The sequence below is a fragment of the Halichoerus grypus genome, chromosome 8 (assembly GCF_964656455.1).
Source record: "Halichoerus grypus chromosome 8, mHalGry1.hap1.1, whole genome shotgun sequence".
Classification (NCBI taxonomy): Eukaryota; Metazoa; Chordata; class Mammalia; order Carnivora; family Phocidae; genus Halichoerus; species Halichoerus grypus.
In genome coordinates this window covers 47,048,567-47,062,605 of record NC_135719.1, presented here as the reverse complement: position 1 = coordinate 47,062,605, position 14,039 = coordinate 47,048,567, and the positions used below count along the sequence as shown (strand labels likewise).

Here is a 14,039-nt window from a genome sequence, read left to right as displayed (position 1 = left end):
GGACATCTGGGCTCTTTCCATAGTTTGGCTATTGTTGATAATGCTGCTATAAACATCAGGGTGCATGTGTCCCTTTGAATCAGTATTTTTGTATCCTTTGGGTAAACACCTAGTAGTACAATTGCTAGATCACAGAGTAGTTCTATTTTTAACTTTCTGAGGAAACTCCATACTATTTTCCAGGGTGGCTGCACCAGTTTGCATTCCCATCAACAGTGTTAGAGGGTTCCCCATCCTCACCAACATCTGTTGTTTCCTGTGTTGTTAATTTTAGCCATTCTAACAGGTGTGAGGTGGAATCTCATCATGGTTTTGATTTGTATTTCCCTGATGATGAGTGATGTTGAACATCTTTTCATGTGTCTGTTGGCCATCTGGATGTTTTCTTTGGAAAAATGTCTGTTCATGTCTTCTGCTCATTTCTTAACTGGATTATTTCTTTTTTGGGGTGTTGGGTTTGACAAGTTCTTTATAGATTTTGGATACTACCCCTTTATCAGATATGTCATTTGTAACTATCTTCTCCCATTCCATAGGTTGTCTTTTACTTTTGTTGATTGTTTCCCTCACTTGTGCAGAAGCTTTTTATCTTGATGAAGTCAATAGTTCGTTTTTGCTTTTGTTTCCCTTGCCTCTGATGACATGTCTAGTAAGATGCTGCTACGGCTGAGGTCAAAGAGGTTGCTGCCTGTGTTCTCCTCTAGGATTCTGATGGTTTCCTGTCTCACATTTAGGCCTTTCATCCATTTTGGATTTATTTTTGTGTATGGTGTAAGAAAGTGGTCCAGGTTCATTCTTCTGCATGTTGCTGTCCAGTATTCCCAACACCATTTGTTGAAGAGATTGTCTTTTTCCCATTGGATATTCTCTCCTGCTTTGTTGAAGATTAGATGACCATAGAGTTGTGGGTCCATTTCTGGGTTTTCTATTCTGTTCCATTGATCATTGCATCTGTTTTTGTGAACACTTGGTATTGATCACCAAAATCTGCATCTGATTCCCAGCATGGGCCTTCATCATGTTTGAACAGGTCAAGTAACTCAAAGGACTCAAATGGAACCGCATGTGATCTTTCTCTTAAGTGGAAAGCCCAACAAAAGCTGTTGTAAAAAATGTAAATTTTGAATGTATCTTCCTTGTACTAGGGCCTGGTCTCTCTAGTAACAGTAATAATAATGATAATGCTTTCCTCTTCAATGTGATTTTATGAGTTGGAAGAATGACCATTGCTTTTCCTACAACAGGACTAAGAAGACTCAATGAAAAATAGGCCCAGTGTTGCATTGATTTTCACTGGTCCTAAAGGATCTATCTCTTCATTTATATTCTAAGTTACTGTCAGCTAGCATAATTTCATCAGTTACTGCGATGTGCAAAATTCTGAGCTATATGCACATGATCAGTTTAGTCTATCCAAATATAACTAATAACCAGAATCAAATGGTGCTATGGACTGAATTATGTCCACCCAGGCGCCTCTAGATTCATTTTTAGTAATATTTTCTACCACCCTAGTGACATTCTAGTAAGTATTTTCAATTTGTAAAGAAGGATTTACAAAGACTGAATAAAAATGGAAGGTGGTGCAGATAAAGCATTTAACAAAATCTAACACCATTTCCTAAACACACTCAACCTAGGAATAGAAGGGAACTTCCTCAACCTGTTAAGGGCATTAACAAAAACCCATAGCTAACATCATAGTTCATGGTGCAAGACTGAAAGCTTTCCGCCTAAGATCAGGAGCAAGACAAGGATGTATGCTCTCACCGCTTCTATTCATCACTGTACTAGAGGTTCTAGCCAGAGCAATTCAGCAAGAAAAAGAAATAAAAAGGCATCCAGATTGGAAAGAAAGAAGTAAAACTATCTCTATTCACAAATAACATGATCTTGTATTTAGGAAATCCTAAAGAACCCAGAAACAACCTGTTAGAGCTAATAAACGAGTTGAGAAAGGTTGCAAGACCCAACATCAATATAGAAACATTGTATTTCTATACACTAGCAAAATGAACAATCCAAAAATAAATTGTTGGGGGGCACCTGGGTGGCTCAGTCGGTTAAGCGTCTGCCTTCGGCTCAGGTCATGATCCCAGGGTCCTGGGATGGAGTCCCACGTTGTGCTCCCTGCTCAGAGAGGGGTCTGCTTCTCCCTCTGCCCCTCCCCCCTGCTTGTGCTCTTGCTCTCTCTCATGCTTTCTCTCATGCTCTCTCTCTCTCAAGTAAATAAATAAAATCTTAAAAAAAAATAATTTTTAAAATTTAAAATTTAAATTTTTTAAATGTTTTTAAAAATTCCATTTACAATAGCATCAAAAAGAATAAAAATACTTAGGAATAAATTTAACAGAAGTACAAGATCTGTCCATCATAAAAGAAAGAAGATCTAAATAAATGGAGTGAAAGACTTAATATTGTTAGATGGCAATAATACTCCCCAGATTGATCTATGGATTCAACACCAATTCCTATCAGCATCCCAGCTGGCTTTATTGCAGAAATTTACAAGATGATCCTACAACTCCTGTGGAAATGCAAAGGATCCAGAATAAGCAAAATAATATTGAAAAAGAAGAACAAAGAGGAATTATGCTTCTCAACTTTAAAACTTAACTACAATGGGGTGTCTGGGTGGCTCAGTCAGTTAAGCATCTGATCTTGATTTCGTCTCAGGTCAGGATCTCAGGGTCGTGGGTTTGAGCCCTGTGTCGGACTCCACACATGGCACAGAGTCTGCTTATCCCTCTCCCTCTGCTCCTCCCTCTGGCTCGTGCTCTCCCTCTGTCTCTCTATCTCTAAAAGAAATAAATAAAATCTTTAAAAAAATAAATAAATGAAACTTAACTACAAAACTACAGTAATCAAGACAGTGTGGTACTGGCATAAGAATAGACATAGATCAATGGAATAAAATTGAGAGTCCAAAATAAACCCATACATTTATAGTCAATTGATTTTCAACAAGAGTGCCAAAACAATTTGATGGAAAAAAAAATTGTCTTTTTAACAAATGGTGCTGGAGAAAACAAATATCCCCATACAAATGAATGAAGTTGTACCTCTACTCCACAGCATATATAAAAACTAAATAAAAATGGATCAAAGACCTAAATGTAAGAGCTACAACTATAAAACTCTTAGAAGAAAACACAGATATAAATAAATCTTCATGACCTTGTAGCTAGCAATGCCTTCTTAGACATGATACCTAAAGTGTGAACAACCAAAGTAAAAATAGATAATAGATAAAATGGAATATTATTCAGACATAAAAAGGAAATGTAGTTCTGATCCACGCTACAACACAAATGAACCTTGAAAACATTATGTTAAGTGAAGGAGGCCAGACACAAAAGGCCACATATTGTATGATTCCGTTTATATTAAATGTCCAGAGTAGGCAAATCCATAGAGACAGAGAGTAGATTAGCAGTTGTCAGGAGTTAGGGGAGGGAGAAAATAAGGAAAGGCAGCTAATGGGCATAGAGTTTCTATTTGGGGTGATGAAAATGTTCTGGAATTACATAGTAATGACGGTTTCTTGTGAATATACTAAAAACCACTGAGTTGAACTCTTTGTAAGGGTTTTCACTTTAAGGTATGTGAAGACTACCTCAATAAAAAAAATAGCTAAATAAAATAAAAGGGAAAAGTGCCATTTTTCTACCTAATGGAAAAACCAATGAAAGTCAATACTCCTATCAGCCCTCATTTTAGGATGACTAGATCAGTGCTTCTCAAATTATCTGTAGTGAAGTTTTGTTTTTTCCAACCTATCATGGATCAGTACTTTTGTAAAATATAACAAAAATGAATTACTAGAAAAATGAAATGAAAAAAATTAAAGACGTATAAAAGAGAAGCCCATTTTTTTCATTTGATTTAAACCTTGAGTTTAACTGGTCTAAATTATACTCAACTCCAAAACGGAGCAAATAATTGGGGTGGGGGAAAGAGTTGTAAGAGGTCTTTAAGTAATGAATATTATTTTTATTGTTCATTTATAGACGGCCATTGATGACATTGAAGCCATTCTAGGAGTAACAGAGGAAAACAAAATAAGATTTGAAGAAGAGCTAAAACAGTCCAAAGATGATAAAAACCTCTCTAAACCTGATAAATGAATGTTCCTGGAATACATTGCTGATTTTGGATTCTAATCTGGAGTCAAAAAAAGGCAACATTCTTTTTGCTGTTAGGAATAAAAGTGGGGAGTGGAGTTAGTTTGCTTTGTTTGCTAGATGTATCAAAACAGATCATAATGTAATGCTCTTTTTTAAAAAAAAATTTATTAAGTGATCTTATTTTGCTTATTAAATTAAAACCTATCTGTGCTTTTACTTGAGAGTGTCGAACAATCGCTTCTTCTTCCAGAACTCAGGAAGAAATAATCTAACAAGAAAGTTACAAGTCTTACTGGGCGCCTGGGTGGCTCAGTCGTTAAGCGTCTGCCTTCGGCTCAGGTCATGATCCCAGGGTCCTGGGATCGAGTCCCACATCGGGCTCCCTGCTTGGCAGGAAGCCTGCTTCTCCCTCTCCCACTCCCCCTGCTTGTGTTCCTGCTCTCGCTATCTCTCTGTCAAATAAATAAATAAAATCTTTAAAAAAAAAAAAAAAAAAAAGAAAGTTACAAGTCTTACTGATATCACTTCTGCACCTACCTCTTTATGAACTTCAGGATTATGGAGCTTTTGTTCATGCCTTATGAAGTTTTCTCCTCCTATTTCTAAGAGTAATTAGTCTTCTGCATTTAAGAAATGCAATAAAGCCTTAATCATTGCTATTTGGCAAAACAGGTCTTCTTTTCCCCAAGAAAATTACGTTTACATGGATTTTTAAAGTGACCCTTTATCATTCATTGTATTTTTTTTTTTTTTTTGTCCCAAGCCACTATTGTTTGTTGTTGCCATTTCTCAAAAAGTAAGGTAAGCCAACATCTAGTTAACCAAAGCATCAGAATTTATCTAGGTGGCAGTATCTGCTCTTAGTTTAATATACAGCGTAACTCGAGCCCTCTAGCTTGAATACACATTTGTAATCTCAAATTCTCCATTTAACATGGCAGTAGGATTTTTACAATCATAATTCAACAGTACCCTTTAAAGTACAAATTGTTAAAATTATGCAGCACTGACACTAACTCTTAGCATTCGCTTCTCAATTGTTCAAAATATTTCAGAATCATCCAGCTTTACAGAAGGGTGAAATATGCAAGTCAAAACACCAAAATCACATAGTTGTTTTAAAGAATAACCTTTGTATCTTTAATAATATTTGAATGTGTTGGGGAAATTAGGAGTATGGTTTTATGTATGGAATTTCAATAATTTTTAACAGTGCCTCAGCCACAAGCTAAGAGTTCCTGCAATAAAGTCAACATTTTTGTGTGTGTCAGCTTTTGTTTTGCTATAGTTGGAAATACATTAATTAGCCAGGTTTCCTGCCTGTGCTAGGTACAACGATGACCTCTTTTTCTTGCCAGATCATTCTAATCCATATGAGGGGCCCATTGTCCAGACACTTGACGGATAGGAAGTACTACATGCCCATTAGAGTCTCGCCTCAATTGAAGCCAGAGCAACATAAGGTCCAAGAGACTCATTAGTTCACTGGCACAATCGTGTCCTGAGAGTAAATGAAACCCTCTGTCTCCTTATGGCTCTCATCTGCTCTGGACTTTAAAAGAAAACTGTCTCTGTTTTGTTCAGCACAGCAGTGCATCTTTCACATGGTGAGAACCCCCTTAACAGTACAAAACTGTTAAATCTATCAGGGAAGTTTTGTATGTGCATTTTGATTAGCACTCTCGAGCCTCAAGCTGCTGGCAATAGTAAAATGAGTTCACTCTCCTGTACCTTTTGTTTTTTTTTAACCCACCATGATTGGTTTTCTCAAACAATGCACTTTCCTTCTTTGCATCTCTCATTAGCATACACCACAGAATGCCTGTTTCCAAATTGAGGCCTTATATTCAGATTCAGAAAACAATCGGGAGTAAGGTTCTCTACCTAAAAACCTACAGCCTCAAAATGAAAGGAAAAAATTTGGTATAATAAAACAATCACTTCAAGTAATTAAGTGGAAGAAGCCAGAGGACCAGATTAAATTAGTGAAATGTTTTAATTACAGAACATTTGAAAAGAAGCATAGTCCATTATCTTTTAGCACATATATGTAGCAAAGATACTGTGCTACTGGTAAACTAAGGTAAGTTTGAAAAAAAATCACATATATGTGCACAATGTATAAAGTATCCTAAACAAAAATTGAGCTTTTACCATTCTAAATAGGAAAATGAAATATTTGTCGATAACAGGATGTCCCTTTACATATTACCCATTTTATATTGATTTTAAAGAAACCAAATAGGTGATATTTAATGACAAACTGCTATCTACTTACTTATCTTCTGTAACCTACTTATATTAACCTTTAATGAACACTTCTTATGGGCTAAGTATATACCGTACTAGAAGCTTTATCTACATTATTTTATTGCACTTGTCCAACAACCCAACCTTATGTTGCTTTTATTGTACCTGTCCAACAACCCAATGTCTCATTTACATACATACCTCCACTAAGATTTAGTGGAGGTATCTCAGCGTATGTCTCAAGACCAAATGAAATTGGGGCTTTGCTCTTTTACCACAAATTCTAGCATGTTGTGTAAAGTAGAAAGTTCAGATTCCACTTGTCCCAGATCACACAAGAGACTTGCACTTTTTTATAACAAATTCTAGTGTTGCTTAAGAGACAATTTCACTTATGCTTCCTGCTAATAAAATCAACTTGCACAATTGACAGTATCATGAGGCATCACAATTATGTAATCAAAGAAATCAGGAGAAGAGAATGTGGTGTCAGTGGAATTCTCCCATGGTGCTGGATCTGTAAGACTTCGGTGGAGGACTGACAATGGGAAGGTGCAGGAGAGTTTGGAAGCTGGGAAGTCATGCCCCGTGGTTTGTTTGAAAAGGGGTATAAAGTCAAGAAACTGGGAAAGGGTTAAGAAAGGACTTCCAACAAGACAGAGAATAACTTGGGAAAAGATGGAGCATTATTTCAGCTATATCATCCTAAGAATTGCAAGCATCCTATTTTTCAGGTATAAAAATATATATTTTATCATAAGTAATATATTAGTAACCATCCGATAGCTTTAACAATTAATAATCATTTGTATGCATCTGGCACCTTTCTTCTAAAGAGCTCAAAGCACTTTACATTTGTTATCTCATTAACTCCCAACACTGTCCCTATGGGGAAGGTAATAAGTATTTTAACATTTAAATGTTTATCTTTCAGAATTTCTCAAGCATACATTATGTTTCCAAAAATGTAAATGTTCACTAGTTTCCTTTTACTGTTCCTCTGGCTTCAATGTGCATAACAGATTTGTTCAACTCTTTAAATGTACTGATCATAGTAAATCTTATCTGGAAAACTATAAATTGCTAAGATAATGGGAGAATGGAAGTTGTGGCTGGGGGGAAGCATATGACTGCTTTTCTCACTGGAAAAAGTTTGGTCCAGTCCATTCCAAATGCAGATGAAATGTGCTGTGGATCTTCCAAATCCTTTCTGTATCCCATTCTTTCCAAAAGGCGAGCCTCAGGAGGGTAAGGGCTGTATCTATAAGCCTGAGGTAGATTGAACTACGATGTACATCTTTGTTTTACTGATGATTTTATCAAAGTGGAACAGAAACCGGATGCATTCTATTAGGAGTTGCATCCCAAAGAGTCACAGAATAATAAGGGCCAAAAACTTGTCTCCCCAGCCCTCACTCTTTCTGGGCTGATCATACCTTCCTCAATTTTCTAACTAGAAAAATGACAGATAGTAATACCTGCTCCTTGGGGAAGCAGTAGAGATTAACTGGCCAATGTTGGGAGAGCGTTTCCAAGAAGAAGCATTCTACATAAATGTTTAAGTATTATTATTGCACTGCTACTTCAAATGGAAGTTCTAATTTTGAAATGTGATTATACTTTCCAAAAAAAAAAAAACCCTTCATAACCACATATATAGGTTTATTTTTCACTCTAACAGTCTAACTCATGGTTGTGAAACTTTATTGCACTTGATGGAGGACCCTGGCTTTTATTAGTTTTAAACTGCTGGTTGCTGGGGTATTTATGTAAATGAGGGAAAGATACCAAAACAGTAAATAATAAGCATGTCCCTGCTGTTTAAAAATCTGTTGGTAGAAACAACTTTTGTTTGGTTATAAGAAGAACCTAAACATAGCACAGAAAAATATAGCTTTGGCATCTATGCATAAAATAGCATTTTGGGTTTAGGGGTTTTTTTTTTGACGTTGGTTTTTCTTCCCAAGCATTTCTTTGCCATTCTGTAAACATTTTGTTTTACCCCTACAGTGGCTACCATATATATCATATACATGTATGTAAGAGAGAAAAATAAGTAAAATACATTTTAAGAATTTTTTTATTTAACAAAATGTTATAAAGTATACTAGATAGCTAATTATCGCTCTCAGAAAGGAAGGCCACACCCAAATTTATTGCAGTCTCCTCATAAGGAATGTTATGATAAAATCATGGTCCCATAAACTTAACAACAAAACAGCAGAACTTCCACTGGTTGTAAAATAACTTCAAATTCAAATTCAAATTCTGGTTCATTTAAAGATTCATGCTGTTTGCTTCCCAGCAGAGGACACAAAATACTTATTTTGCAATCATTAAAAAATTTAAAATGATCTAACAACACATGACTTCCAGGTTTCCTTTACAATGTCTTTCTACTCATCTTCTTTTTAAGTTGAATATCCATAGCCACATTTTGAAGCCAAAAAACTAGGTTCATTTGCAACAACAATGAAAAATCAGAAAGGTTTAAACATTTAACAATAAGGTATTACTTAAAAATTACAGGGGGTGCCTGGGTGGCTCAGTTGGTTAAGCATCCGACCCTTAATTTCAGTTCAGGTCATGATCTCAGGGTCGTGAGATTGAGCCCCGAGTCAGGCTCCACACTGGGCACGGAGCCTACTAAAGATTCTCTCTCTCCCTCTCCCTCTGCCCCTCCCCTCATCCCTACCCCTGCATGCACACATGCACATGCGCTCTCCCTCTCAAAAAAAAATTAAAATAAGAAAATTATGGAATAGCTATATAAAGACCTCTATATAGCCACTTAGAAAATCACAGGTTACTATAACTACTGTATGATATAGCCATTCCACTCCTAGGCATTTATTTACCCAAGAGAGAAAAAAGTGTATGTCCATTCAAAGACTTATACATGAATCGTCATAGCAAATTTATTTGTAATAGCCCCAAACTGGAAACAACCCAAATGTCCACCAACATGTAGATGCATAAATTATGGGACATCCTTACAATGGAATACTACTCAGCAATGAAAAGGAAGAAGTTGTTGATAAAATCAAAGACAGGAATGAATCTTAATCTATTTGTGCTGAATGAAAAAATCCAAACAAAAAAGAGTACATATCCATTTATATAACATTCTAAAAATACAAACTATAGGGGCGCCTGGGTGGCTCAGCCATTTAGCGTCTGCCTTCGGCTCAGGTCATGATCCCAGGGTCCTGGGATCGAGCCCCACATTGGGTTCCTTGCTCGGCAGGGAAGCCTGCTTCTCCCTCTCCCACTCCCCCTGCTTGTGTTCCCTCTCTCGCTGTCTCTCTCTCTCTGTCAAAAAATAAATAAAAATCTTTAAAAAAATAAAATAAAATAAATAAAAAAATAAAAATACAAACTATAGTGACAAAAGGCAAATCAGTGGTTGCCTAGGGGTGGGAAGCTGGGGGTGAGGTGGTGAGGAGGAACAGGAAGATTACAAAGGAGCAGAAGGAAAATTCTGGGGGTGATGGATAGCTTCACTATGTTGATTGTGAAAATGGTCTCTTGGATGTATACATATGTCAAAACTTATCAAACTATACACCTTAAATATGTGCACTGTTTGAAGGTCAATTATACCTCAAAAAGCTTTTTTAAAAAAATCATGAAATTAGGAGAATATAAGAAAATGAAATGACATTTAATTATTAAGAAGCATATTTTATTTTTTTTCTCTTTCCAAGATTTTATGTATTTTAGAGAGAGAAAGACAGAAAGGGGGAGTGAAGGAGGGGAGGAGCAGATGGGAGAAGGACAGACTCTGCACTGAGCACAGAGCCTGATGTGGGGCTTGACCTCACAACCCTGAGATCATGACCTGAGCCAAAATCAAGAGTGAGACGCCCAACTGACTGAGCTACGCAGGTGCCCCCAAGAAGCACATTTTAAAACAGCATGAAGACTAGGACTCCAGTTATAACTGTTTAAAAATATGTACATATATGTGCGTGCACATGCGCACACATACACATACACACACACAACTAACTATAAAGATACCCCCCAAAATGTTAACAGTGGCTACTTCTTAATGGTAGAGTTTTCTTCTTTCTGTATTTTCTATTTTATAATGAACCTGTTTTCAATTAATGAAGCAAATGAAACAAAAATTTAATTTGGGGGAGTCTGGGAAAGAAAAATATATGAAGGTCTTCGTTATAAGTTTTGCTATCAAAAGTGATAATGAACTTAGGGGCATGGAGTGGAAATGTCGTAACTATCTCCCTCCTCAAAGCTCCCAAAGCTGTCACCAGATAGTAATGGCATGTAACGATTGCAAGTTTCATTCTAAGCTTAATACCCTTAGTCTGAATATTCGAGAATTCACACCAGACTAAGACTTTAGTGCTGTATCTGCTCATGCAAACAGAGATGCATGAAAGGGTAAATGCTTCTGTTTACCTACAAATATTTGGAGGGACATATAGCGATTAGGTGGCATTTGCAGTTTTTCTAAACGGGTATGGAACACACACACACACACACACACACACACCATTTGCTTTAGATTTAAAAGTCTTCTTTTTTTAAGATTTTATTTATTGGACACAGAGAGAGAGACAGCGAGAGAAGGAATACAAGCAGGGAGAGAGGGAGAACCGATGCAAGGCTCGATCCCAGGACCCTGGGATCATGACCTGAGCTGAAGGCAGACGCCTAACAACTGAGCCACCCAGAGGCCCCAGATTTAAGTCTTAATGGGTTTTAGTTCCAGCACTTTCCTTAATGGACAAGTAACTTCTCCTCTCTAGTCCTCATTTTTTTATATATAAAATAAAGTTGAACTGATATTTAAACTTCTTGCCAACTCTAAGAATTCTATGCCAAGCATCATCAAAGTATCAAAAGGGCAAAACCACATATATACCACACAAGGAGGTGACTTGTTCTAGCTTTCTTCTTCCATTTACTGGAAATCATGGATAATATTTTATAACTTTGTACAGCCTCTTTTGTTTCCCTATTTACTATCCAAAATGGCTGTGATTTTAAATAGTTACAAATGTTATAATTTTATGATAGTTTCTTGAGATGCAAACAGTTTTCTCTCAGAAGGAATTATTTAGGCTAAAGACTATTAATAGCAAGCCAAATATATCCTTTAGACTGGGATCATGTCTTTCATTCTTTGGGTTTTTGCTTGCACTCTCTCCGGTATTGCTTCTCACCTATAGTAATGGACACATTTTATTTTGAAAGCATTGTGTCCGAACTGATTTAATGTATACCTTCTGTACTAGAGGATCTTGGTGCAAATAGATGGGATAGAAATGAGAATCAAAGCTTCAAATGTGCATTTTTGTTTCTGTAAGCCCAAAGCGTATCTCCTTTTTACATCTGCTTTGCAGGGATAGTATGGAGAATTGGAGTACAGCCTCTGAGCTTTTCTTTAATTTGTACCTGGACTCAGAAAGAGATGGATGATGTATTTTGCCACTCCCTGGTGAACTGCATAAATGAGACATAAAACCCTGAAACTAATTTCACCTGGCACCTTTAATCCCATATTTTAAAGACCTCCTAAAACGCACTGTTTCCTGGGCCATGTCTATAAGTGGGTAGGTCAGGCTTCCCAGGAAGTGTTCTGCCATCCACACAGAAGAGCTAGAACAAGGAGCTGAGAGTACGATGATTATCTATCCCTTTATGAAGCCCACATTGATTGTTATGGCTAAAATAAATCTTTAAAATAAATAAAGTTCACCTGCTTCCGTTATTCTCACTAACAACTTAGATTCTTGGTACCAAAACCATGAAAACAAAAACTTACAGATGATGTAAGGTTTGAAAACTTATAAACATTTTTCTTAAGATGACTTTGTCTTTCAGGATACCTGTAGAGTTTTTAAATTTTTCTAATTACAGAAACATATGCTCATGATAAAAAAATAAGTATCACATGGCTTCTTAAACAAATAATTTAAAAAAACAAAAACTTTTGAAAAACAGGAATGTGCAGGGAAGAAATTTAAAAATCAACTTTTAAAAAAGTGGCGGGGGGGGGGGCCTCCTGGCTCAGTTGTTACAGTATGAGACTCCTAATCTCGGGGTTATGAGATTACTTAAAAATAAAATCTTTTTTAAAAAATCAACAATTATTTCACCCAAAGAGAACTACTGTTAAATCTGGGGGGACATCTACTATTATTCCTACCTAGGGCCTCTGGATTTGCCATGCCTTCTGCCTGGCACACTCTTCTCCCAGAAGTCTGCCTGGTTTACTTACTCACTGTATTCAGTCTCTGCTCGACTGTCACTAGACCAGGGAGACCCTGCCTAATGTAGCACCCATCCTTACTCTCTATCCTCTTCTCTGCTTTATTTTTCTCTAGAGCACTTAACCATAAGTGGTATTACAAAATAGGTTTATTTTTTATTATCTGTCTCACCAAATGGATTGTAAGTGTAAAGATATAGCCCCACTCCTAGAACAGTACACCTATCACTAGTAAGAGATGTTAATTAATACATATATTGTATTTGTTTCTTTATCAAATATATATTGAGTTCCTATTATATAGAGTCTTTTATCTTTGTATGTATAATTTTTAATAGGATTATACCAGACATACTGTTTTGCAGACTGTATTTTTCATTTAGCAATAAACTATGAAGACATATCAGAAATTCTTATCCAATGTGATTTTAATAACGGCATAAAGGATGTTAATAACCCCTATTGTTAGGCCAATACATGGGCACTCTAATGCATCCTTCAAATACATATTAAGGTCAATGAGGTAAGATAGTTATTAATAATATTAACAATGCCCTATATTCACAGGTACTTTATAGTTTATAAACTATTTTCATATCTCACTTGATCCTTACAAAAAACTCAAAGTAAACAGAGCAGAAATTCAAAGAGGTTAAATAAATAATTTCCCTAAAATAATAAAACCAGTAATAGGGAGTCCAGACTCAAACCTAGCTCTGTCTGTCTCTGCAGCTTAGGCTCCTCACGTACCTCATCGTCCCTGGTTGACACTGTCATTTTACAGATGAGTGATCCATGCTTAGAGAAGGGAGTAGTGATGTGCCCAGAATCACACAGCTTCTTCAAGAAAGAATACAGATAAAACAGAACCCAGGATTCCTGACTCCCCATCCAAAGCTCTCTCAACTACATGCTGGCTCAATAAATTACGGGGAAAAAAATCCTAAATTACTGCGTAGTCAAATCAGCAAACAATACATGCTGTTATACTTCTCTGAAGATTACACAGTGTATTTGCTTGGTGCTGCGAAGTGCCAACCTGATGACACTTGCAATCCTGAGCTTATTTGATGTGGTTGGGAAGCAAATGAGATTCCAGTGCCCCTGTTGTGCATAGGTGCTCAATGAGCATTTCCTGCATGGTGGGGAAGTGCCCTATATTTACAGTATTTGATCCAGTTTAACAGCAAGATCTAATGTTAACATTAGCCTTGTAAAAGTTTTCACCCTAGTTCACACAAAAACAAGATTCTGGAGATTATGACTAGCAATTCTTCATGAGTTGATTTATCTGAATAAAACCTATAAGGTTTTGAACCATTAAACATTCGATTTAGAAAAAAAAATCTTAGCATACAGAAGAATAAACTGAAAAATGGAACAGATTTGTTTCTTGTAATAATTATGAGCAATATCTCAAA

General features: G+C 36.4%; 1 protein-coding gene and 1 long non-coding RNA gene across 3 annotated transcripts in view; one reads left to right on the top strand and one right to left on the bottom strand.

The window, feature by feature from the left end:
* IQCH (IQ motif containing H) overlaps positions 1–4,127 on the top strand; it is a 209,030-nt gene extending 204,903 nt beyond the window's left edge. For both annotated transcript variants that reach the window (XM_078078712.1, XM_078078714.1), the window contains one exon: positions 4,011–4,127. In XM_078078712.1, the coding sequence (XP_077934838.1) occupies positions 4,011–4,127 (117 nt within the window). The remainder of the gene's footprint in view (positions 1–4,010) is intronic.
* LOC118532492 (uncharacterized) overlaps positions 1–14,039 on the bottom strand; it is a 177,378-nt gene that overhangs the window by 155,688 nt on the left and 7,651 nt on the right. The gene's annotated exons all lie outside the window — the stretch shown is intronic.